Raw genomic sequence first — 26415 nt, 5'->3', positions numbered from 1 at the left:
ATACGAAACACCTGCAAAATAAAAGCTACCTTTCCATATAAATTTCAAATAACAATCGCGATCTATACAACGGTATACTACGTACAACGACGATTTTTACGATTTTACGATTCTCAGGCAATTGTTGCGATACGATTTTAATTTAAAATTTTTAAATTATCAAACAACTCTCATAATTTTATTCGACAATTTTGCAATTGTGTAGAGACATTAAAAGGAATAACAATGTAAAAAAGGAAGAGATGGATAATAAATTCACAGCTTAGTTTCTGCATTGACGTGATAAGCAAGATGGAATTGTTAATTATATGTTCGTCTACATTTTTATAATTTTCTTCGTGTATTAACAGTTTCTACTCACCGCCTAGCCCGTTTCTGGTTGGGTCCCGTGAGATTCAGGCCACAGCTATTACATTTTAGGCATTCCTCATGGTAGTGATTGTTGTCGTACAGCGGCGACGGTTCTTGAAACAATAAAAACAATATTTGGTTGATTTAACCTCCATTGTATTTAATACGTATGATCTTTTATTTATCATGATATTAAATTGATTTAATAGATATGATAGAAAAATTTATATTTATTAGATCAATTTAGTTTTAGCATGTCGAAAACAATGAGACAACAAAGAGATCGATTGTTTAAAGTTGATGCAATTTTATTAGTCACAATTATGTGAACTGATTAAATGGAATAAAATTATTCTGATTAAATGGAAAAATTAAACAATTTAGTATACCTAGACAAAAGCACCAGGAGAAGATAGGACTTGCAAGTAAATTTTCTTATAAATACTAAGACTAGAGGAAGAAGTTTCTCGCGGGAGATTCAGGAAGAGAGAAAGTTAATAACGTGAATTGAGACGAAAAGAAATTAAGTAGAGCGACCTGCTGTTTAAAATTCACCAAATATCTCCAATCATTTTGATTTAAGTCTTTTCATCTAAAACTTCCTTCGTCGATAACGTAACTTCCTAAGAAATTATTCCACTGAAAGAAAAAAGTTTATAAAATTAATAAAACCTTCCTCGAAACGAATTTCCAATGATTAGTCCAAAACCAATAGAACCACCACCGTTTACAACATTTTAGAGCTGCTAAAGTAATTAAATTTCGCTCACGACTTTCTGAAATTTGTTAGATTCGCTAGACATTAATTATGTCCATAATTTATTCAAATTTTCTCAACAAAATTGTCCTATAGTTCATTTATGAGGAAGGAAATTTACTGTTTCGTTTTTCTTTTTATTGTTATTATGGTACAAAAACAATAATAGTTTGATTTCGAAAATGTTTCTATAAAGTATAATATTTTATATACAGTAAAGTGTAATGCTATTTCCATAAAATAATATTCTCAAAGTATTACCGATCATTTATTAAAAATGAAATAACTTGAGAAATCAATACTCTTTAGACATTTCAAATGTTCGATCGAAATTTTGAAAATTAAATTACGTAGCATTTAAATATAAAAGAATAACATAAGCAGTATTAGTGCTATGAAAGATGAATGTAATATAAATGGTATTGATATAGGATTTTTGTCCTAACTTTTTAAGAAGACGTTTGGGAATTTATGTTTGTGCAGTGTTTATATAATATGTTCACGTTTTATGTAATATTTTTGTACAATTTCTTAATTTTACTCGTGAGACGTTCACATCCTTTCATGGAAAGAAACTGGGATATTCTACATAAGTATTATAGTTTTTATCTCCATTGTAGTGATAGCAGTAAACGCCAACACTAGTAAGTAGTATAGCCCAATATTTCATCCCACGACTTTACCGATTTTACATATGTATATTCTATCTACATACAATTCTTTTCTACTTTCTTGCACTCTTTTTAACAAACATTACTGTTAGATATTGTTTTGTTCAGTCATATTCATTTGCTTTTTTTGTTTTATTAAATTTATCATGAATTATTTTTCGATAAAGTCATGGTGAAAGCTGAATAATCAATTATTTCAGATAGAATTTTCAAAGGCAGAAATAATTCACGTGTTTTATTCAAAATATTGTACATGATAAAATAATATTATATTACAAAGAAAAACGGCAATTATTTAGTATTTCACACTCTAAATCTACTGTACACACTGATACTTGATCCTACTTACATATCTTTAAATATGATTTTTAAAGATTATATTTTTTACAAATTGTGATTGTTCAGTTTATTTGTCTCTCATCAGTCTATATACGCTTATAAAAAAACAACATATTATAATTGTAATTATATCGAATTCATAACTCTAATTTACTCGATATTGTATAACATACAATCGACTAGAATTAATCTAATCGCTGTACCGTGGATGTTTATACGATATTTTCAATGTTTCCCAACATATTTTATGAAACGGAACCTACATAAAAACTTTTCTCTCACGTACCAAACGTTAGAAAAAGTATCCTACTTTGTCCATCTCAAATATTTATATCAAATATTACGCATTCTGTGGATTATTGAAATGTTAAATGTCCCAAAAGCGCATAAACATCCTCAGTCTAGTTATCACAAAAGTTGAAATTACTTTAACGAAACAAAAATTACATAAATCTGAAGCTTTGGCGCAAAACTTAGTAGTCGCAAGATATCTTGGAAGTTCTTTTTTTTTCGTGCCCTAAATCGCCTTCTTTCTTCTCTTTTTCCTCGTGTTTTATACTTAACGACCACTCGCCAAGGGTGTGGCCTCTCTTTCTTTCGTGCCGCTGCCGTGGGGACCATAAAGAATTCCAGCGCGTGCCGAGCGTGGAATGTTGATATCGCCGGGTAGAAGGAAGGAAGGCGCCGCGGCGCCGGCGTCGAGACGCGTTTTTCGTGACCGACTCTCTGAAGTCTAATTGCACGCACGCACGCGTGCAGGTTATCACGCGAGTAAATTCAGACGTTTCATACTTCTCAGTGCGAATCTTTGACAGGCCAATGACCGGAAATTTACATTTTTATTATGCCACTTTGGTAATTTCGAATGCTGCGCGACTGATAAGTAGGTGGATGTGATTTAGACGACAAAGGGATTCGCTAAGCTTTTGAAAGAGCTTTTCGCCGCTGAGTAACGGAAACGCGAGATACTTAGTGGGATGGATTAGACGCGAGAAGTGGATTAATTGGAATCGGTTTAATACTATTTTATTTCCTCACTCCTGCAAATTCGAATAATTGCTCCAAATGTAAGAAATTTAAACGAAAGGCAAGTTTCGAGAGTTTTGAATTCGTGCGAAACAGATTCTTTTCCTTTTAGATCACAGTCTTTGGATACGTGGACGACGCGATAAGGATGATGGATTTCTAATGAGGCAAAGTTTTACATTTTTATTACATTATGCCGTAATTTCGAGTAACGTAAGAGATAAGAAGCTTGGATGAATTAAGGAAGCTCGTTTTCAGCTTTCTCAGAAATGTGAGTAGTTGGGCAGATACGAGAAGTTTTCACGAGCTATAGCGTAATAAACGAGCAGATAGAAAGTAATTAGAAATACGAATATTATAAACATTTGTAATACAAGACATATGAAATCCTGCAATTAGAATATACAGCATTTTTTTGGAAAATACTTGTATAGATTGTATAGATCTATAGGTAAACTGAAAGCAAAATCAGTTTATCGCGTTATTAATTAATATCATTATTAATTGTCAACTGTTAACAATTTAAAGGTATGAATAAAACGCAGAAAAATTATTATAAAACGTGGCATAACAAGCAGAAACTCAATTTTAACAGATTATAATGATATAATAGGAGCATTTCCTTCTTATCGTTGAAACAAAAAGATACGTTTTATAAAATATGATATGATCATCTTTAATTGGACGCAGAAGGATAGATTAAATGGAACAGATCTATCATTTTAATTGGAAATACTTACATAACAACGTATAAAAATACTCACAAATGGTACTTACATGTAATGTAACAAACGTCGAATGAAATGAAAAATTTCATTAAAATGCATCGTACTGCTCGTACGTCCATAAAAACAATTATATCGCACGAAGTATCAGCATACACGTCATAAAAAAACATACACAAATCATGCAAATTACGGTATCTGTTCAACGTGATATCACGATCAATTTCCCAATAATCCAATTATATCACCCACGAGAAGAAATTGCGCGAAACGGGAAACATTTGCCCCGAACTGGAAGAAGTGCGCTAGCTGGGACAGGAAATCGTTGATGCAGAGCTCCCGAGAAGCTCGAGTCTAATCCCCAAATTTAATCGATACGACTATTAGAACAAAATGAAATATCCCACGAGCCTGTCTCTTCGTCTCTTCTACGCCTACAATCTCGTATCTTCGTAGAAACACGAAACACACGCCACACACCACTACATTATCAACACTGTAGCTAGTTGAAGGGTTAACGTTCTCCTAAACAGGAAGTGAACTTTACGTGCTGATTCGCGACGCGATAAACGAGATAAAGTTCGGAACTTGTAAAAGGCGCGCGATAAAGCCCGATTAATTAAGATTCCCGCCAGGGATAATAAAGCGTAATTCAACGAAAGATCCGTGGGGAGACGAGCCAGGACAATTTTAATATTGCTCTTGCAAAATTGTTTGCGTCCTTTCGTTTATGGATCTCAGGGCAACGCGTTGCGGTATTTAAGTTTGCGTTTATTAGTTTGCCGGAATATAGGGAAGAAGGTGAAGTAAATGTAAAAGAAAGATTAATATAAGTGGAACGTTATAGTTTCATTTTTAGGATTATAGTGAATATACAGTCGCCATAATATTTGAGCCGATCCCGGTAGTATTATGAAAGAATGTTTTGTGTAAAAATTTATTTATGGCAAATGTAAGGGAAATATCAGTACACGTGGAAAATGATAAAAATATTGTTGTTCAATTTTCTTAAATAATGTAGTGTAAATATAGTGCAGGCAAATGATATACTTGTTGTTATGTACATTGCATCGTACATGAAAAACTAAAGCATTCAAATGAGCGTTTCATATATGATAATCTAATAATATTCATGGATTCACAAGTGACAATTTTAAGGATTCCTTTATTCATGTCTGTAGACGACGAACCTGTGCAATAAATTTCTTTTCAATTACTAGGGTACCGAAGCCTCTTGTTCTAGAAAATGTTCTACAAAAATCTGTTAACAGCAAGCTACAAGTTACAGAGAAATTGCGACGTGGACAAGGCTTGGTCGCGATTCTTCGTGCAGAATGGCAAACGAGAAAATGGAGAAAAAGAAGTTACGAGGCAAAAGCACGCGCGTCACCGCGGTAAGCCCGGTTTATCGGCGCTTTAACCTCCGCTTCTCTCCTCGTGCGAGCCAACAAGCATCCGGCTTATCTGGCTCGGTCGTCTAAAAGCGGGATCTCTGTCGTGGCTCGTAAAGAAAAGAAAGTAAAAAGGGAAGAAGTATCGAGGGATCGCGATCGGCGTGAAAAGGGAAACGGCTGGATTTTCCCTGGTATTGGTGAAATTCGGGTGAAAGCAAGGGACAATTAGAATATTCGTGGAAGGTGATTACGCACGAATTCGCGTGATTTGTATAGCGTACTCTTGATAGGAAAAGTATAGCCAATAATAAAAATATAAAAAAATATAGTAGTGCAATTAGTCAGGCTCGATAGTATACGAATTTCGAATATCAAAATGTAATAGAAATAGAAATAGAATAGAAACAGAAATCTGACAAGATAAACTGCTTACGCTTTGTCAAAAGTGCATACACGTCAACTGAGAGCTAATTCTTCTTTTCCAGTTGCAGGTTAATTTTTATTTGTTAGGGTTGTCTATCGTCCCTGAATATTGCACGATGGTGACATCTAAACTGTAAAAATACCTGTATTTCTGACCCAGTTGATGATACTGATATGATAAAATAAAAAATTATTTGAAAAATTGGGAAATATTTATTCATATATAAAATGACAAATTATTACTTTGATAATTATGTAATTAAATGATTTGTATATTTAAATAAATAGCTCATGGTTATTGCAAAATGAATTTACTGTAATAAAATGATATATTATTTAAATAACCATTCCATAAATATTTCATTTATATAATGCTTAAGTCTTGTTTGGTTACACAACCGAGGCAAGCAAATGATCGTTATAAAACCATTACGTAATCGAAACTTAAAGTTTACAACAATAGTGAACTAATCATTCGAACTTATGAAAAAAATAATACGTAATGAAATAATGTAAAATGATCAAAGAAACTTATCAAACTTCTATATATCCAAATTACTCCTATAAGTAACTTGAAGAATAAATAACTTATATAACAAGATAATGAAAAATTTCTAAAAGTCTCATAAATTAATAATTTCCATAAATAACTTAAACAGCACATAATTGAGATAATGAAATAATTGAAATTTTTTAACAGCCTAGCAAACTAATTATCAGTAATCTTTAATTTATCCCCACATTCTTCTCGCGTTTCCTGAATCTTGCCTACGTTCCTCTAGTTTGCAGAACTCTTCAAAATCTCACTTTCTACTAAATTTCGCTCACCATCCAAACACTTACTGTGTCGATTTTTAACTTCTCTCTATTTCCACTGCGTCTAGGTTATCATCATGCAGTAGCATTATTTCTATATGTAGATTGCACGTGATACATCAACCAAGAGAATTCAATTTGTAACATCGAAATGCAATTGCTAATATTTAATACACCCTGTCATATTACGTCTCTATGTCAATTATATGTATATTACGGTCATTTTCAACAAATCATATCATGTGACTTACAATTGTAAACTATTCGGTTAATCATCACCAGAAACTTTATTAACCCTATTTGCTGAACATTTTTAATTTTGCTATTAAAACAATTTCGCTTATCTGTGGTTCAAATAACATTTCGACAGAAGATGCACGTCTCTGATAATTCTGATAAATTGATATAAATTTTCTTCGAAACTATAACTACAACTTCCAAAGAAACTGCCCCTATAAAATAAACTTAATTAGATGTTATCAACTTCATAAATATAGCAAGTTTAGAATTTTGATAGGTCTCTGCTATGGATATTCCTTATCGATTGCTTCAAGTATGTAATTCTCGCCGAACACTTCCTCTTTCACTTTTTGCCCTCCTTTTTCCACAATTTTCTCTGTAAATTTAGTCCCAACAAATGTCAGGAATTTTTCTTCAAATTCGCCGAAACTCCTTCCATCATTTTTCCTTCTGATCTTCGTTTCTTCTATCTTTCCACGACCTTTCGAACTCCCTATCTCGTAAGCTGTTCCTCGAATTTCGTTTGAAACTCTCCTCCAAAAAATTCTCCTCGGCTCGGTCTTTTTTTTTTTTTTTTTAAATTCCTCGCCCTAAGACTACTAAATTCCTCTACTTCGAGCGTGCCTCTACGATTCCACTGCTCGATTCTCTTTTCTCAACTCAACTTCGAAGACCCTCTTTCCTCTATCTTCTAAACCATACCATCCCTCGCTATTTCGTTCCTTAAGTACGGTCACTCCCTCGCACACCGATGTACACATACAGTTTTAAGTAACCCATCTAACTCGTCGAACGAACGCACGCACTGCCTCCAGCTTTATTCTTCAAATATCACGTAGGAACCATACTGAATTATCGATTAATAGAGCATGGAATTTTATGCAAATTGATATTCCATTATAGCAAGTATTATAAAAAGTACTATAATTTGGGTATTTTATGTCTTTCCGTATTACGTGCATTCTGCGCTATAATCTTGCACTTTCAAGTTTCTCATAAACGCGTAAAAATCTACAGTCTGCTGATTAACGATGCTGATTAAAAATAGGAAAAGACGAAGATTACTATGATAGATTCACGGTAACAAACGATTCTTTTACCTATACACAATGATTAAAATGTAGGTCAACCTTTTATCTGTGTTTTCTTCATTGCCGAAGAAGAACCGAAGATTAAAAAATTGAAGAATTAAAAATACGAGTGTCTATAGACGTAATTTAATAATAACAATGAAACGATGAAAGGCTGGAATATCTAGATACATTACGATTTCATTATGGTTTCGAAAGGACGATGGACACTTGTCAAGGCCATAAATCTCGAGAAACAAGCCTTTATAGAGCTCTACCAAGGCGCAAATTGCGTCTCGAAGAATAAGGAAACCCTATTACTTTCTGCTCTAGGGAAAACGTGTTAAGAGCGCAAGCCAGCGGAGAATAGAGTTCTTGGGGTCGTACCGCAACAGGTTTCGAATTTTTCCATCAGAACAGAAAGAAAACTAGAATGGTCAACGTATGGTCGAAGTATTTAGGCTTTAGAAGAATTAACTTGGGAAGATCGAAAGTTAACAAAGAAAAATAAAAAATTAATTTTCGTGATTCTTCGATTATATGGAATTGTACGCCGTACAATTCGATTCAGTGACTCAAGAAAATTAGAATTGTGTAATCTTAATGATTTATTAACTGTATTATACACATATTAATTAAAATATATTATACTATATAATAACTATGTAATTACATTACACTGTACTAATTATGTGAAATAAAACTGTTACATTATATTAATTACATTTTTGCACTGACTACGCAAAGTATTCAGAATGACCTAAAATTAATAGTTTTAAGACATAAGCATCTTAATATTTATTTGTAGTGTAATTCAAAGAGAAGATACAATTTCGCATTTAAAATGCACCAATGCACGAATATACATGAAATTAATATAAATACACAATCCATTCTGATTTATTTAATTTTATGGACACTTAAGAAATTCGGTATTTCAAGCACAAATCACGTATCGTTACAAAATAATTCATAACGTGAAACTTAACTTTCATTACAACATAATACAACGTAGAAATGATCTTCGTTAGAGTTAGTAAATCGTCTTTTATTTTATTTTCTAGATGAAGAAAAAATGCATGAAATTTGTAGCAATCTTAAAGAAAAATAAAGAAGGGGAACAAAGAGCTTGGTAATTAAAACGTTTCTAATGATGATCGGACTATCGATCGATCGTGGGCGAATTGAGTTGGCGTGTTAGATAGGAATTAGTAATGAATGCGGCTGCGTTGTCGGAAATTAATGACGAAAGACAATCGAGGCTAGACGGACTGAATTTATCGAAACTAATGAAATTCCTGGAATCGCGGGACGCTGGCGATTACGGTCACGTCCTGTTAAAATGATAATTATTTCTCAGGCAGTTATTACGGCTAGAATTCCTTGACGATTCTCACGAACAAAAGAAGAAAAGGGGAAAAAGAAGAAATCGTAACACCACGAAGTCACTTATTACAGATTTGCCGATCATCGAATCGATGGAAACGACATTCGTCTGTTCATTGAGATTTTTCTTCAAAAGTCATATCTTTTAATTCTTTTTTCAAAGTTTTACAAATTCTCTTTGAGTTTTGTAATAATTGTTATATTACTCTTATGGCGCAAATACAAATTTTTAAATGACGAGTGAAAAGAATTAAAGTTTAATTGAAGAAATATTTAGAATTTTAATCTAAATTGATTTTCCATGACAACGCATGAAATAACTTTGAATTTTATAGGCGAAATTAAACTTACCGGTAATAAAATAAAAACATGTTAAATATAAAATTTTCGGATGCAAGATTCATCGATAGCCGGATGAAGATCTAATAATTAGCAGTTTGCAATAACTCAGTATCGATACCGATCAACTTCACTTTAGTTACTGTATTTCGAAAACTTCTTGCTCGATCAAGAAGTTTCATTTTCGCGTTTGATATCGATGCTGTACTTTTATTCAATAAAGCCTAGCTACACTTTTCATCTTGTAATTTCATAAGTTGCAAAAGTTCTCTACAAGCCGATTTTCACACCCCTTTCAATGTTATACAATTACTTCTTTTCGAAAGATATTGTATCAAGATATTGCATGTTCGAAAAATGAAAGGGAAATTCATTTTTGAACATATCGATTTCACAAAGTGATATCCACATGTCCCTTTTATTCTGAACGTGGATAACGAGCCTCATTTTATGGGATAACGAATTTCATTTGTCTTCATTCATGGGAGTTTCTGCACAATTTTTTGTGCAATTTGGAGGCATATTACGTTTCGCGAGTAAAAAAATTATTTTTCTGCTTAAAGATATGTTGTTATGTTCTCGCTTATTTGTAATTTACAATGTTTCAGGATACAGGATATAGGAAATGGTTTTAGCGAAAAAGGAAATAAGGTGTAGGATATGGAATATAGAGTAGGATACACGGGGTGTAGGATATGGTCCAATAAATATTGGGCACAAGATGTGGGAAAGGGCATATGGAAAATGTGCTGTAGGATAAGGATATGGAAATATGAAATATAAAATATGAAATGGACATACACGCTGTTGAAATTAGAATGAAAGACACGGGCTAGAGATACGAAATGTGGAGTATAGAATGTGAAGAAGAGTATATGAAGACGAAGTATTAATTGTGGGATACATGATATAAGATGTGGGATGTAAGATATAGGATATGGAAGATGGGATAAGATTCGCCAAGCAAGATTGCAGTTAGTTGACACCTACTTATCAAGGACTCAAACTCAATTTTCTCGAAAACGGAGCTCTACATGAAAAAGTTTTATTCTATATTTTTCACTTACTTTTACATGAGAAATTTCCTTCTTTCCGGTTGTATCACGATTACGGAAACACTCTGTAATAATCATGGTATCAATCAATTTATGTAAACAGAAGTAAAACTTCATGACTTTCAGTAGTAAAACTCGATACATTACGCGACCATTTCATTCTCACCATTCTCTCAAGAAACTTTCGCTTAAATTACAATAAACATCAATATCGTACATGACCACCATAATTTGATCACGTATATTCCGAGTAACCAATATATCATGTATTCGTGATAACTTCCATTCGCAAATTCTATAAAGATGAACCGCCACTGAAGTAGTAAAAGTCAACGTCGGCAAGTAGTAGGACTCAATATTTTAGTCGTCGACCTATGCATCCTATCATTTATCATTATTCGAAGGATTATGATTAATTCAAACAAAAAGGAAATTTTCCATCATATGCAATCATCCATTAGGAGTATTAGTTTCCAAGAATTCCAGGATTATTCAGATTGTATCATAAAAAATAAATACAGTAGTTACGAAAAGACTTCAATAGAGCTGTAGTTTGATCTCAAATTTTTTAATTAGATTATTGATTTAAAAAAAAAAAGAGAGATTAACGATATCGAATCATTTCTAACAAATACACGAGACATTATTTAAAACTAACAATCACACGACATTTAGTACTTCGTATTTTATATTTTTCTTCTACTTGCTGAATTTTTGCTTTAATCAGAACAAATCGTACAATAACATTGAACTTTCCAACTCTATAAAATCATCTAATCGCAAAACATCTTCCAATCTACCTTTGAAATTAATATAAATCTTAAACAAACTTGTCAAAATACGCACACGAAGAAACTCGCAAGTCCATCCACCCTTCGGTCGATTAACATTTTTCGATTAAAAGCCCATCAAGCTGGCGTGACAAGCGGCAGGAGGAAGAGGTTAGATTAGGGAATAATGCGATCAGGCCGTTCGATTGAATTTCCATTCGTCGGGCGCAATTTCTCTTCCTTCGTCCATCGCGGTCCATCGTCTTCCATCTAATGCTGCCATTGTACTCTGCCAGTCTACTACAAATGGTCCAGACAAGGAAACGAACCGACCGATCGACCTGCTAGCTCTGCGACTTTTCCTTTCTTTTTCCCATTTTTTCCTCTAACTTTTTCCCTCGATATCATATTCTTGTTCTTCTACCTCCTTCGATTTGTATCTTTCTCCTGTTTCATCGTTAAATGTTGATAAGTGACATATCGTAAGCTTGTCTGACAATTTAAAACTTATGTTACGAGATGTGACAATTAGATTTGGATGTTTATGCAAATTCACGTTTTTATGAAGAAATAGAATTCGAAGAAATGGAATTTAGATATGGATTTGTTTTGCTCTCTAAATGTTATAACGAGCGTTTTCGATATTTCAGATATTTTTTGGATTCTAAATTTTACGATACAATAGGATTTCTAGTAACCAGCGATACAACCAGATGGGGAATAATTCTATGTAAAAAAAAGAAATTGAAGACGTAAGATGAATTTTGTTTATGTGACGCATCGTTTCCGAGAAAATCGAGACTGAAAATTGACAAAGTATACTTAAACTTTGACAATTAACTGAATAGAAATAAATAATCGTCAGAAGGTTAAACTGCAGGCGAAAATAAGTCGAAAATGTAGAATAAATATTTTTTCCAAGATGTTTTGTTTTCGAGAAAAATAAATTTCAAAATGCATCACGCGTGTGCAGTAGACCAGTTCTTAAACTAAACATATTCAAACTTTATTTGCTTGACAATGAGGCCTTAAATGGGAAAATTTTATTTCACATTCTTCGCATGTAGCGCAACCTCCTGTTGATTGTTCACTCATAGTCGGTACATAGCCAAGTTTAAATATACTTGACAAATTTTCAAAATCGATTCTCTCGGAAATGAAGCGTTATACGAAAAAATGTTATTCTATGTCTTCGACTTATTCTCTAACGTAGAATCATCCCGTGCCCGATTGTACCACCAGGATACCCTGTGTATTCTTCCATAGATCAGCATAGGTCAACAAACTAGGTCCAAGCATATTAAATATCGTGTCATTTAGCGTTGTCATATGATCGCAAGAATTCGATATTATGAAAATGAAATATATAACCTGGTAGAGAAAACGCTTCACTGGAAAACAAGGGCACGTGGCAAATACCTTTCGTAGTCGCAGTACATAGAAAAATAATTTCGTTCAACTTTTTGATACAAATACGTGGCTGTGTGACAGCACCTTTATAACTCACACGTGAAAGGTCACAGTTGGAAAATAACAGTGCAATTTTCTGCAAAACATATTTTCATGAATATATGTATATAAAGAAATGATATCTACAATTTTTCGGCCTTATGGCCGTCACTTGTTAAAACACAACACTATCTTTCCCCTATTCTTCCATCGAGGGCCAGAAAAATAAAAGCGAGAAGTATAATACAAAAGAAAGAAATTGTCTATCGCATGAAAGGAAGAGAAACGATGGGATTGGCTGAAGAGTGAGAACGGCGGATGAGAGTATGTTTCACCTTATTATTCTGAGAATCAACACGAGAATGCGGAAACAAACCCTAACGCAATTTCGAAATGGAGCCGCGAACTGCCGGAGGATTGCATTAGTCTGCGGCTCATGAATTAAGGCCAATTCCTTTTTTCCTCTTCTTTTCCTTCTTTCTCGTGTTCTTTCTATTTGGTGCGTGGAATGGAATGGAAGATCGACGATGGACCGAGAGGAGAGGTTGGCTTCGAGACAAGAGTGTCACGAGGAATAACGATGAACTGCTGTGATAATGAAAGTGCGCTGGATGCGCCACGTGGAGAGTCAGCCCGTGTTTATTCGATAAGGAAACGTTTGTTAAAAGGTAGCGTGAAGGGTGAATTCTTTGTGTGGATCTGACTGATGGATTTTCGGAAATTGACTTTTCCTAGATTAACGAGATAAATCTACACATACTAAATATATAATGTATACATAAATCTACATATACCCGTTGAACATAAAATAATCTGGTAGAAAAACGTTGGTTCGTAAAATAAATCCTTTAAACACGTATATGAAATATATAAACACATACTAAATATATAATGTATACATAAATCTATATATACCCATTAAACATAAAATAATCTGGTAGAAAAACGTTGGCTCGTAAAATAAATCCTTTAAACACGTATATGAACTCGTATATTATTCAAACGCAACACAATTTATTCACTTTGACCTTAATTAAGGAGAAAGAAGAGAGAAATATCATTTGGAAATTTACAATGAATCTTGCAAACTATAATTTAGAAAATTCATATCGTGCAATACAAGGTTCAAGGCAAAATGGTTCAAATTGTACGTCAATCTGTGATTTGTATGAAAATAAAATGTACAAACGTGAACAAGCGTTTTGATTTACATCGGCAGGATTATATACGATTTACAATTTCACGATATTGTTAATAAGATGTTAATAAGATAAGATATTATCAAGATTATATTTAATTCTTTTTTCAGATAAATATGAATCCTTGATATCTTAAATTCTTTATATTCTCACTATATATTTTGTTATAAAATACTAATTCTAGACGCCGCAAAAATTTCTAATCGCATTTGAAGTTATCCTCAAAATTTCTCAAACATAAAAAAGAAATATGTCCGACGATCTTCGAAACGAGCCATCAACCAAAGTGGACCGTCCTTGAAGTTAACAAACCAGCAGACAAATATTTCCATTTGTTACAAAGTGAGAGATTCTACGTCTCTGACAATTGTCCAACGTTCCCAGCGAGATCCAGCGCGGTAATTAAATTCACGAAGGTAGAAACTCATTGTCAAAGCGCTATAGAAAGGAATACAACGAAGCGGTAGCCGACGAACTTTCGTCGAAAGCGTTTCGTAGCAAGAATTTCTTGTTCGACGATAATCACAGGGGAGCAGTATTCACGGGACGGAATGAAAACTCGAGGTTGGCGCAACAGGGAGCGCCAGAAGAAGCGTTGTAACGACTTCCGGCCCGGAGTTATTCCGACTTCTTCTTCTTCTTTTCACGTAATGAACGGCCTTCTGGCTGGCGACGACACGAATCGCATGAAACTTACATTTTCGTTGCAAATTTCGCGTGAAACGTCTTCTCGTTCTCGTTAACGAACAGAAGTTCCTTTTGTCATTGCTATGAATAAAGGGGCGATGATAAATACGAACGGTTATTGTAACAGCAACTCGTGACGATTTAATGAAACGAAAGATCGCTCGAATATTTTACAGATTGGTGGTTAATCGATAAGCAGTTTAGGAATGGTAGAGTGGGCATTTAAAAGGAGAAATTGGGTAAAGGAATTTTCTTTGTGAAAGGATTGAGAGATGGAGATGATTGTGCAATGAAAGGAAGACAATTTATGTAGAAGTTAAGATAAAAGTTAGCATTCGTGTAGAGATTTAATAATGTGGAATGGTGACTGTTTCTTTGCGATTTAATGACATGAAAAATCGCACAAATGTTTGAAATAATCGCGTAAAGGATGGTATAATGAAATTCCTTTAGGTAGGTAATTATAATTTTCTATAGAAATTCTGTTAATACTGAGAATTCGCATAGAGATTAATCGAAATTTTTGTACAAATAACTTAGAACTTATATGTGTAAATTTTATATGTAATAGAATCAATTTATTGCCATGATTCCACGTAAAATAGAATTTGTTTACTTCTATAATTTTATAAAATAGAATTATTTATACCTATATGAAGTTCCGTTAAAAAATAGAAGTCAAGCGTTTGAATATCTTTCGAAACCCATTAAGAAGAATGTAGCTGTTGAAGCTCCCTTTTTCTGATACGTTTCAAAATGTTGTTAAATCCCAAGATTAACATAAAATTGGAAATTGAAAATTAGAAATCGCGTTTATTTCTCATAAATCCTTAAGCAAGGATATTTCCTTGAATATGCAATTTTACTGGAAGTTTTATCAGAATCTCTGGTTAAATGCATTTCTCGCAGACGAAGATTAAAAACCTGACGAGAAACGAGTCCGGCATCGCAATTAGAAATTCCCTCGAATTTAATCAAAGCTGAGCGTAAACGAAACATCGCGAGATTCATGGAAACGTCCTGTCAACGCTGATCACAAAATTTCCATAAAAGTCGCGTTGCGAAAGCTGTTCCACGCCAGTCATAATGCATACGGACGCACGCGTTGTGTTTTCAACACGCGGGAGGAAGCCTCTGACGTGGCTCCAACAATGAAAGCATTCTAACGAGCGGCGTTTCTCCGCTCCGCTAATCACGGGACTCGTAAAACCGTGCTACGAAAATACTCGCCGCTCTTTTAACGGCCGCGCGAAACGCATTTCTCCCGCACGTTTTACCACCGATGTAAATATTCGATCGACATTTCTATGTAAACTACTTGACAAAGGAAAAAGAAACGATAGACATAAAAATATATGTTATAATTATCGGTCATTAGTCTATAACACTTCAGATGATTTACAATGGCTGCGAAAAGCATTTTTACACCGTTGTATTTGTTGAAGCATTTAGGTACTAATTGATTAGGTAATTAATAAGGTCCACGTAATATATAACGTGTAAAAATACCTTTTACAGCCACTGTACTTTTTTTTTTAACTGTACGTCAATAATATATGAGTGTTATTGAAATGTATGAATATTAATTTCCATTGGGGAAATTAGTGGTCAAAAGCAATATTATAATACCTTCTTGTCGAATCGACATATAAACACATATTTATTCAACGTATAGTTTTGGTAGTTTTGATAGAAGTATAGTTTTGATAGAAACCACTATTTTATACAGTAATTTAGTTACAGCGATATAATTATGAATTTTGTGTTGACCAATAACGAATACATTTTGTATTATTATTTATCACTGTAACGTGACAAATCTGATTTTAAAAGGACTAAATATTCAATGAAATATTGGTATTTGCGATAGCGATAGAATTTACAAAAGATAGAACAAAGATGAAATTAGCAAGCGATGATAAAATTTTTCAATTAAAATAACAGAATACTCTTAGAAAAGTGTCTAGTTTTTAAGATATAGATTAGACTTCTCTTGTATACTAAGTTCCCAATATTTAAATATTTTGATGAAAATGTGTAAATACATTGATGAATTGCTTATATACGAGCGAGTAATTATTAGTAATTAAAATTTATTATTTGATGATCTTATAGGAAGATGGTAAGTATTGCTTTCAGCCATTAGTTTCTCTTTAATTTATATAGCTTAGTAACATTCATGTACTGTTAGTACAAATTGACTAAATTAAGAGAATTAGTGCACGAGAAATGGATGTGATTAATTTAACCTTTGCGCTGCAGAATTCGGCTATAGTTCTGGTATCGCTGAAATTTATTATTCTTTAACATGGAATTTGGCAAAAATCTACTCTAAAAAATGTCCGAATAGAACGTGTCTATACTAATTTTATTATATATGATCATTACAGCTATACGTAATAGAATATTACATATAGTTTGTCATGATTATTAAACTTTGTCGAATTTTCTTGTTGGTCATGGGCAACTCCCTCATTTTTAAATCCTTTAATTTATAAACAATAAATAAGATTAAAAATAGGTTCTCCTTTAGTTTTTCAACATTAGCATAACATTATCATTGTTATATATAGCTTTTTGTATCAGAATATATAGTTAAAAGGCCATGGTGATTAGTTCAAACAGTGATACCTAAAACAGGTGGGTACATCGTTGAGTCATGCGTTTAATTGTACTACTGTTTGTGGTAGATTTCTTAAAGAGATAGTTAAGACACGTTTTCTTCCAATTTGTCCAAATACTTATAAACACTAGTATATAAATTGATGCAAATAGGAAAAAAGCAAAAATATCTTAAGAATCAACCAATTTTTTCCTATCCTCTGGAATTAATTCTTTTAAAAAATACTTTAACGAATGAACTACGCAGCATAAAAGTTAAAGAACAGCAAAGGTATAGTAAATAATATGATATATACATCGTGTCCAATGACACGACGAGTGATCCTACCTCCGACGGAGCGTCAACTCGACGAAAAGCGGCAACCTCATCCCGTCGCTGGCCAAACGGAATCCTCTTTCATTATGACGAGTCCTTTTTCCCATCACACTCGTTGCACACCTTGTCTTCGCGTCACATGTCACAAGAGTACACCGCGAACGCAAGCAAACATCGAACGCGCGCACCACTGACCAAAGAATCTGCTTTTAACCATCTAACAGTCCTTCGAAATTATTTCTATCCCCCCCAAAAACGTATTTAAAGGAACCAAATGCCATATGCAAGTACGCTAGCCGGCTTTCAAGTGTTCGTGATACGCGATATCCGCCACACACCGCCACAAGTGGTTGCGTCCTGTCACTAGTCAGGTACTGGGTCAGTTGAAATTAGCTTTGCCAAGGACAACGATATCCAGGGCAAGTCCTGCGACTGGACATGCTTTTAAGGGATCTGATCAGTCGATCGATCCCTCGAAAGATTCCTCGATCATCGTTTGAAGGGCACCACCCATCCTTCTAATGGAAAATCGAAGCTCTCGTCCGGTCAATAGAACAGCTGGATCCTCCGAGAAAATTAGATCTTTTCTAATAAGAATACAATTTTATTCACGTCGGAATAGACTCGTCGTTAAAGTAAACACAGCGTAAAGATGAACAGGTGATCTCTTGAGAGAAGCTTGTCAACACACGATGCTTTTTAGTGAAAACACAGCTTCGTGTCTAGATAATTCAGAAAAATCTCGATCATTCTTGATCCATCCTTTTCCTTGATGTTAGTTTGATGGCACAGGAGATGTTGATCCTTCGAAGGCGTATAAGGATGTTGAATTATTCGATCGTCGATCTGGACAACAAGCCGATCCACGATCACTATGTCCGGTTGGATTGCATGGTTACAAGGGTCACAGAGCTTTTTGCATGTCGTTGATACGACGATGGTGTTTGAGCGTTCAGGACACTAGGATGAAACCAGGAAACACGTCTCGACGCGAGAAGTACACGCACACGCTCGACAAGCAGCAGCTCATCGAGGCTGGTTTCCTCTTCGGCTGGTTGTCGACTGTCATGCACCCAGTGTCACTCCATTGGAACTAGAGTAGCTGGCATCACGCTTGCGTCCACGGAGACGCTGCACGGCGTCGCGACGCCGGCTGAACACGGCGAACGCCGCGCCGTTGCCAAGGCGCATGCTGCCGCTCGATTCCGCTTTACAGAGATATATCGAAGGCGCGAAATTTGAGCGGATTTTTTGGCGCTAGTGCATGGTTTCGTGAATCTTCTGCGGGTCTTTCGTGAACCTTATGAGCACTATGGGTTCCGAACATTGGGATAGAATTGCGGGGGAAACTGATGGACGTTGGAGCTCCAGATGTGAAGATAAGAAGGCAGATTTAGATTTAAATTTTGATAGTACCTTTGTAAATTTGCCCATCGATTGAGATTTGAGAGGATTCTTAATATATGTGTGATTAGTAATTTCACCGAGCAATACTAAAGCAGAAATTTCGAGATTGTGTAATTAAGATAAAAATAATAGTATTTAAGTCGAAGTAATAAATTATTTTGGAAATCCTTTATCGCTAATATGGATATATTTTGATATTGCAATGAAATTGACGTAGAAAGTAGGATAATTAATATACTTTTAATTAAATTGATGTCGTACATAATTAAAGGTTTAGCAAAATCTTCTAATTATTTAATTTAAGTCCTAAATAAATACGCTTGATCGAGAGAAATAAATGTGAAAATAAAGGATTTGTGATATATAAATAAAGTAATGATTTCATTAGGAACAACAAATATCATGATAAAATAATTGTACATTTTCATTTGTAATAAGTGGTACCTTTTAAAGGTACGTTTGCGTCTGACAATGTACAAACGATACTACTTAACGCGGAGCGGGAGATTTGAAATGATATTGGCCAACAGAGACCATTTATTATCACTCTATTATATATGATTTATATAGAGAAATATTTTTCGTATTTCAGGATACAAGTTTCAAGTTTCCTTCTCACGTGTTGCAATTTGCCCAATTATGAAATTTATGACTCACCAGTCTGGGTACTGCTATCGAAAAAGGTGTTCGATGTCTCGACAGACATCGTAGCGAATGTTCCATCAGTGATTTGAGTGGAGCTGTCTCTTCGTCCTTGATATCTTTGAACCTAATAAAAATCAAGAATATGTAATTAAGTCAAAGCAATTCTTCAATTTCCAAACAAAACAGAAACTTTAGTATTTTGCTAATTAATTAATAAGAAAACCAACCATTTTTTCGCTTTGAGAGCTCTGTCTTCTAAAATTTCGACATCTTATTGTTTCTTCTGTGGTACTCTGTCGTCGAAATCCACGAGCAATAAATATCTCGTCTGTTGTCGACTGCCTTCTAGCTATTGGAGCATGTGGTATGCTTCCCGGTGCACGAGCACAGGGACTCGGGTCTCTCGAAGAACAAGAGGAGCTATCTGGCGACCTACAACGCAGAATTTTTATTCGTACTAAATTTATATTAAGAACATAGACAAGTCACAAAACGATTTGAAGATATAAGATGTAAATTTTCGACTTAATTGCATAAGAAAAACCACAGGAAAAAATAAGACATGGAACAATTTAAAAATATAAAAGAAATTTTTTCTATTCAATTGTACCATTCTTAACTTGGAAAAAGAGATAAATTATGAAGACAAAAATACATTTATATACATTAAATTAAGTATGGTATTCAAAGTATCATGTCAAACTGAAAACAGAGTGCAAAAAAAAGCAGTGTAGTATTTTATCTTCACAAAAATGTAGCAAAGCTTCCAATGACGCACTTTTAAATTCCGTTGCTAATTGTAATTCCTAATCTGTTCTCTATCGATAGAGTCGCATTAGTAGCAACCACCGAGAATCGATAAAATGCAGGTACCTGGGCGGCGACCGACCAGCCATAGACATTGACTGCCTTGTCAGCTGAGATCTCTCTCTGATAGGACTGATATCCCTTTTATCGACAGCCCGGTCTGGACTCAGATGGCTCCTCGAGTCCCGACGCCGAGGATATGAAGCAGAATCCGGACTTAACGAATCTTTACGAGCTCTCCGACCTTCAAACATCCCCCACAAAATTCTCTCCTATTATTAATCCTTATACAATTGTACACTATATTTTATTTTACACTATGTTAGAAGAAAGAACAAATTGAAGAAATAATGGAAGGAAGAAAGATGAAGAAGATCTAGATTTTTCGAATAATACGATAGGAACAAGATAAACGTGGAAGTTATCGACAGCAGGAAGTGGAGGAAAGACGATATGATTTTTACAACCCTGCTGTGAAGTTTTGTGTTTCGATTTTTCTCTCATTTTAACAAACAAACACTATATTTACAAATATAAAATATAAATACACATAACAGAATACAATCTTCACGATATTTTCGGCCTTCGTCATTAATATTCGAATATTACATTTTGAGCATTATTTAGCTTATTTTCTTTTTTATTTAGAAGTATGAACGTTAAACAAGTAAAATATATTTCTCTATCAACTACGATATTTATGTTAATATATCAAAAACTAATCAACTACAGTATCCATCTTAATATACCAAGGAGTAATGAACTCGTTACCGAACATAATTCATTACAAAGAAATGTATAGTACAACACACTGTGGTGGTCGAATATTAATGCGGGTCACTGCACGTGCGATCTTGAAACCTAATTAAACAGATTTGAGAAAGGATTTGTTACGTTTTAGGAAAATGTAGAACAGAAAATTGAAACGAGAAATCATGCATATAAAGAAGAATTTGTTCATACTTATTTGAAACTTGAGATATTTTGTAAAAATACAGTTAGGTCGAAAATGATTGGAAGAATGCAGCAGGGTTAAATGAAACATCGTGCACAAAGAGAGAGATACAGGTAGTGTTAAAAGACTGTAATTAGGACATAGATACGTGTATTTATATTTAAAGTTACATTGATAGTTTCATTTGCGAAGGATGAAAGTGGTCGATAATGGTTGATGTTAATGATTGTACCTCCTTCGTCAGTATCCGGTGACAGAGTTGGCTGACTTCCGCGACGATGCCGTGCGGGTGGCATCGACTCGTCTATAGCAGCTGATTGTCGTATTAATCTTGACGCCTTGTTTGGGGAAAGCTCCTTCCCCTTCTGATAGCACTGTAACAGAATCGATAATTTAATAATAGAATGTTTCAATATCTAGTTTCTATTTCTACTTTGTGTCTAACTAGACGTGTCTGCTATTATTTCATTTAACGTGACGTATCATTTAATACGGATACGTCTGTCAGAGAAGGAAGATTGAAACATAATTTTATTTTGAGGTTTCTGACAGCATTGAACATATTTCATACGTTATTATGTTGTGCATGCGACTGGATTAATAAATGCATATTCTATTATTAGGTAGTAACATATGAAATGTTCGACTTTGAACGATCTGTGAATTCTATCGAATTCTATTTTTAGTTTACAATTTCTAACAGTATTATCCATATTTGACACGTCATTATTTCGTATAGAAGATTGGATTATGAAATAACTAAATAAATAGTAGATAAACCAAGGCTATTGAATTGTAATGTACGTAATATCCAATTTTTAAACATCTAAAAATTTTACTGAACTATAGAGAAGATATATTTATACATAAAGATGTTAAAAGATACAATTCTAAATTATTAAAAATAAAATTATCAAACTTAAAATAATATATAAAGATACATATCTAAAGATAAATATATTTATTAAAAAGAGAAAGAGTTAAAAATATGGTACAATAAAAGCGGATATTTGATTTCTGTATTACGACTTAATAAAAATATTCTAAGTTTCAGAAATTTTTCTTAAACTTCCTTCCTACGTGTTAACAAAACTTTTCTATACCTCACCTGAGTAGTTGAGTCTCTTCTAGTGCTAAGCAAAGGATGCGTTGGCGTGTTAACATTTGGCGAACCGACAGGGCTGGAGCTACCGGAAGTGGAAGTTCCGGGAAGCGGAAGGTTACTACCAACTGTCGGTGAAACGCTTGGTGGTGTCACTGATGACATCACGATAGTGGGGGGTGTGATTGATGAGTCAAGAGTTAGATTCCTGCTTTCTGTGGCGCTCTTTGGATCTAAGGTTGACGTGGTTAACGCAGCCGACGTGGTCGTTATTGTAGCGATCGTTGACGAGACTGTTGTAGTAGTGGTCGACGTTTTCGACTCAGTACTAGATGTCACGGGTGTCTTGCCTTCGATGCTGCTCGATCGGTCGCTTTTATCCATGGAATTGCGCGCTTCCAGGTGTTCCCTGATTACAGAACGTTACTTTATTAGATTTGTGAAATTTTTGTGTTTAAGTTTCATTTAGATTTCTCAAGTTATTAGAATTGAAATAATTTAAGTTCATCAACAATAATTCTTCAATCCATAAAAATATTCGTGTAAATTACTTCACTTGAAATTTCTTGTAAATAATTTGACTTTTAATGAATACCGAAATGGAAAGTGGATACCCAGAATGATGCAGACTCCTGAAATTATAAGGTTTAAGCGTCGTTCAGACTAATCGCGCTATTTAAATTAAATTGAATTTATTTGAATTTATGAATAAAGACTTCATTCCAAGTCGATTCATATAAATACCGCATATTATAAAAAGACTAGAATATATTACCATTACATGCGATAGAATAACAGAATATATCTTTGTATTATATGATAAAAAAAGAATACTCTAAGAATTTGTCTTGCAATTTTCTTGTTAATAATGAACTTTCAATTCCTCAGGCAAAGATTCTACGTTTTACTACAATTATATAATAATTATTTTCAAAGTAATCTATATCTAGAATCAACCTGACTCACGTACATAACATGTCAGTAGCATTCAAAGTTAATCGTTTCCTCTACTCTACAGGAGATTATTCGGAATCAGCAACAAGGTAATTAAATTCCCTCCTCCAGAATTGCCCCCAGCAGAGACAAGTTCGCGTATACGCGTCACAATCGAAACCAGAGACTGTTAGGTGGACGTTATGTACCTGACAGCATTGCTGGCTGCGCTGTCAGTGCTGGAAGCGCTCGGTCTTTGATCGCTTCTATAATATTTCGTGGGCATCATGCCGCTACTACTGTCCACCGATTGCTGTGATTGCTGCGACTGTCTGCGTCTGTGACGACTGCAAGTATGCTTTCGCTCTCCTTGGCTTTTGGTTCTTCCACTCTCACCGGAACCGCGTCGGGAACCTCTCGGATCACTGGAGCCTGAAAAATATTTTAATTATTCGACTATTAAAAGAGTTTTCAAAATTAAATAGCTTTATCATTGATTTTATATTGGGTAAAATTTTGTGTTTTAAAACAATGTTCTATAAAGATTTTAATATTATAAGAACTCTATTGTTTTCATTTATTAATGAATTGAAAAACTATTATTTTATTATACGTCATTTATTTATACCAGCACAATTGCACACATCTGGTATTTGAATTAATATTATCAGTGAAATGTTGGGAATAAAAATTCACAAATTATTAGTACTAATAAATTCTCTTGCATAATAGGATCAGCAAAACGAATAAAGTTTCACGAATAACTTCTACAAATTAAAAGTTCGACATCTCTATTTGATCAGTGGAACCAACAAATTAAACGATAAGTCAATTCAGTAATGTATTATCTTAGCAAATTATTTGGTAAAGAATCGTACATCAGCGATTAGTTGCATCAAGCTAATACTTTTTCCATTTTTGTAGCGATAGAAATTATAATTGATTTTATAATATTAAGCTGATATCGTATATCATTATGGAAATAGCACGCGCGTATCAAATAATCGCGTGATTGAGCAATAACCAATACTTTGGGATCAGTATTTGGTTATTCTATTAATGCACACAACATGATCCGCGAAATTGGGTTATTCATAATATTGATAACGTACGATTTTAGACGCATCAACTTTCAACGTCACATAATCAATTTATATAACGGCAACCTAATTCTATATAGTGTATAATGTATAACTATCACCTTAATGTCTATTTATTTATAATAATATTCTCTTTTCAAATTTTCAACATCTCCTCCATCTGTTCAACATCTTTTGTACAATTGATTCGATATTACGAGTTAGTGAGATTATACAAGTCGCTAGAACTGATAAATTCTTATATATAAAAGTAGAAGACTGACGATAAAACAAACGGAATTTCATAAATCAATTTTACGTTACTTGTATACGTTCTTACATCCTAATCGAAGTAAAATTGTAAATTCGTATAATACATTCGTTCTGTCGAACCTATATGGCGTTATATCGCGGATATTCATGAACATTCAAATTTTTCTGAATATAAATTACATGGAAACTAGGTAAAAGCTTGTTTTATCCGCTAAACGTTATAATAAGTATTCCATTTGAAATATTTCATATATATCTGCGTATTATATGCATTGTAAATTTTATATCTTCAAATTTTCTATAAACGTCCAACAATCTACGATCTAATAATTATGAAATATAACGACTTGAGACTTGGTCGGTATGGTAAAGCGAATATTACGGTACATTCGTCCAACTAACCTCGATAAGTAGGCGAAATAACCGTAGGAGGTGGTTGCGCCTGTGGAGTCTCTTTCTTGCCCCACAGCCTGGCAATATCGTTCTTAAGTTCGCTGATCGTCGAATCTTTCCTCGATTTCGTCGACGCCTGGCTTCTAATCCCGCTATCGACTGAGCTTTCGCGTCTCTTGCGCAGTCTTTCCAAATGGCTCGCATCCGTGGTCGTCTGTCTGGACCACGGCAAAGATTTCGCGATATCGGCCAATGTTTCGCGACGATACAATTTATTTCCACGTTCGCTCTTTGCGGAAGCGCCACCGCCGCTCCATTCCCGCAAAATGTCCGTCAACTGCGCCAAGCTGGATCTTCGACGACGCTGATTCGTCGTGGAGGATTCCTGTGGCTCATTCGGCGGCGATATGGACGTGATCTGTGTCGCTGAGTCGCGTCTCCCGGTTCCTGTACGATGACAAATAAATATATAAGGTATTTATATTTTATGTCTCATTTCATTGGATTTTTTATTTATTTTCTTGAAAGTACGATGATGAATGTATGTGCGTGTTCTTTTTTGTTTTTTTTTTTTTTTTTTTCAGGGAAAGAAAGAATCGCGATGCAAAGTTTGCTATGAAGAATTTCTTGGGTCTAACGACGCAAACGTATGTATTGTAGGCAAATTGCGGGTTTTAATGTTACAGATTTCTCACATTTTTATTTTAAGGAATTTCAAGGAATGAAATTACTTAAAAAAAAATCCATAAAACCCTCAAGAGGTGTTCAAATATCTTCGAAAATAACAAACGTAATACGTTACTTAAGAGAACATTAACTTAAGAGGACTTGTGACAGCGAGACAAATACCCACCAAGACGTTGCCTCAAAGTAGATTCCTCCACCTGCTCCCGCACTAGATCGTCCCAGCCGTTTCCTCCTTGCCATACCAGGCCAACCTGATGGCTCAGGATCGGTAGGTTACACACGAAACAGATCGCTGTCATGGTCCTGAAATCGAAATGTCACGTATAAGCGCTGATATTTCGTCGGGAATAGGCGGAATTAACTGAATGTGAAAGGGTGCAACGTTTCAACGATAGAGTTTTACGTGAATCCAGGCCATGCCAACAGAGCGTTTGTGAAGTGACACTCGATCGAGATCGTGGTTTTCTTCGCTACCCTCTACGTGGATCTTTCTAGGATC

General features: G+C 34.4%; 1 protein-coding gene across 14 annotated transcripts in view; it reads right to left on the bottom strand.

Annotated features, from left to right (window-relative positions):
- LOC126926891 (uncharacterized) overlaps positions 1-26415 on the bottom strand; it is a 158627-nt gene that overhangs the window by 25712 nt on the left and 106500 nt on the right. For all 14 annotated transcript variants that reach the window (XM_050743247.1, XM_050743239.1, XM_050743254.1 and 11 more), the window contains 9 exons: positions 26083-26219; positions 25239-25676; positions 23694-23916; positions 22558-22960; positions 21682-21823; positions 20561-20738; positions 19915-20119; positions 19700-19811; positions 362-464 (listed from right to left, as the gene is read on the bottom strand). In XM_050743247.1, coding sequence (XP_050599204.1) covers positions 362-464; positions 19700-19811; positions 19915-20119; positions 20561-20738; positions 21682-21823; positions 22558-22960; positions 23694-23916; positions 25239-25676; positions 26083-26219 — 1941 coding nt within the window. The remainder of the gene's footprint in view (positions 1-361; positions 465-19699; positions 19812-19914; positions 20120-20560; positions 20739-21681; positions 21824-22557; positions 22961-23693; positions 23917-25238; positions 25677-26082; positions 26220-26415) is intronic.

Source organism: Bombus affinis, chromosome 2, assembly GCF_024516045.1.
Source record: "Bombus affinis isolate iyBomAffi1 chromosome 2, iyBomAffi1.2, whole genome shotgun sequence".
Classification (NCBI taxonomy): domain Eukaryota; kingdom Metazoa; phylum Arthropoda; class Insecta; order Hymenoptera; family Apidae; genus Bombus; species Bombus affinis.
The sequence above is the reverse complement of the archived record's forward strand: the minus strand, read 5'-3'. Positions and strand labels throughout refer to the sequence as shown.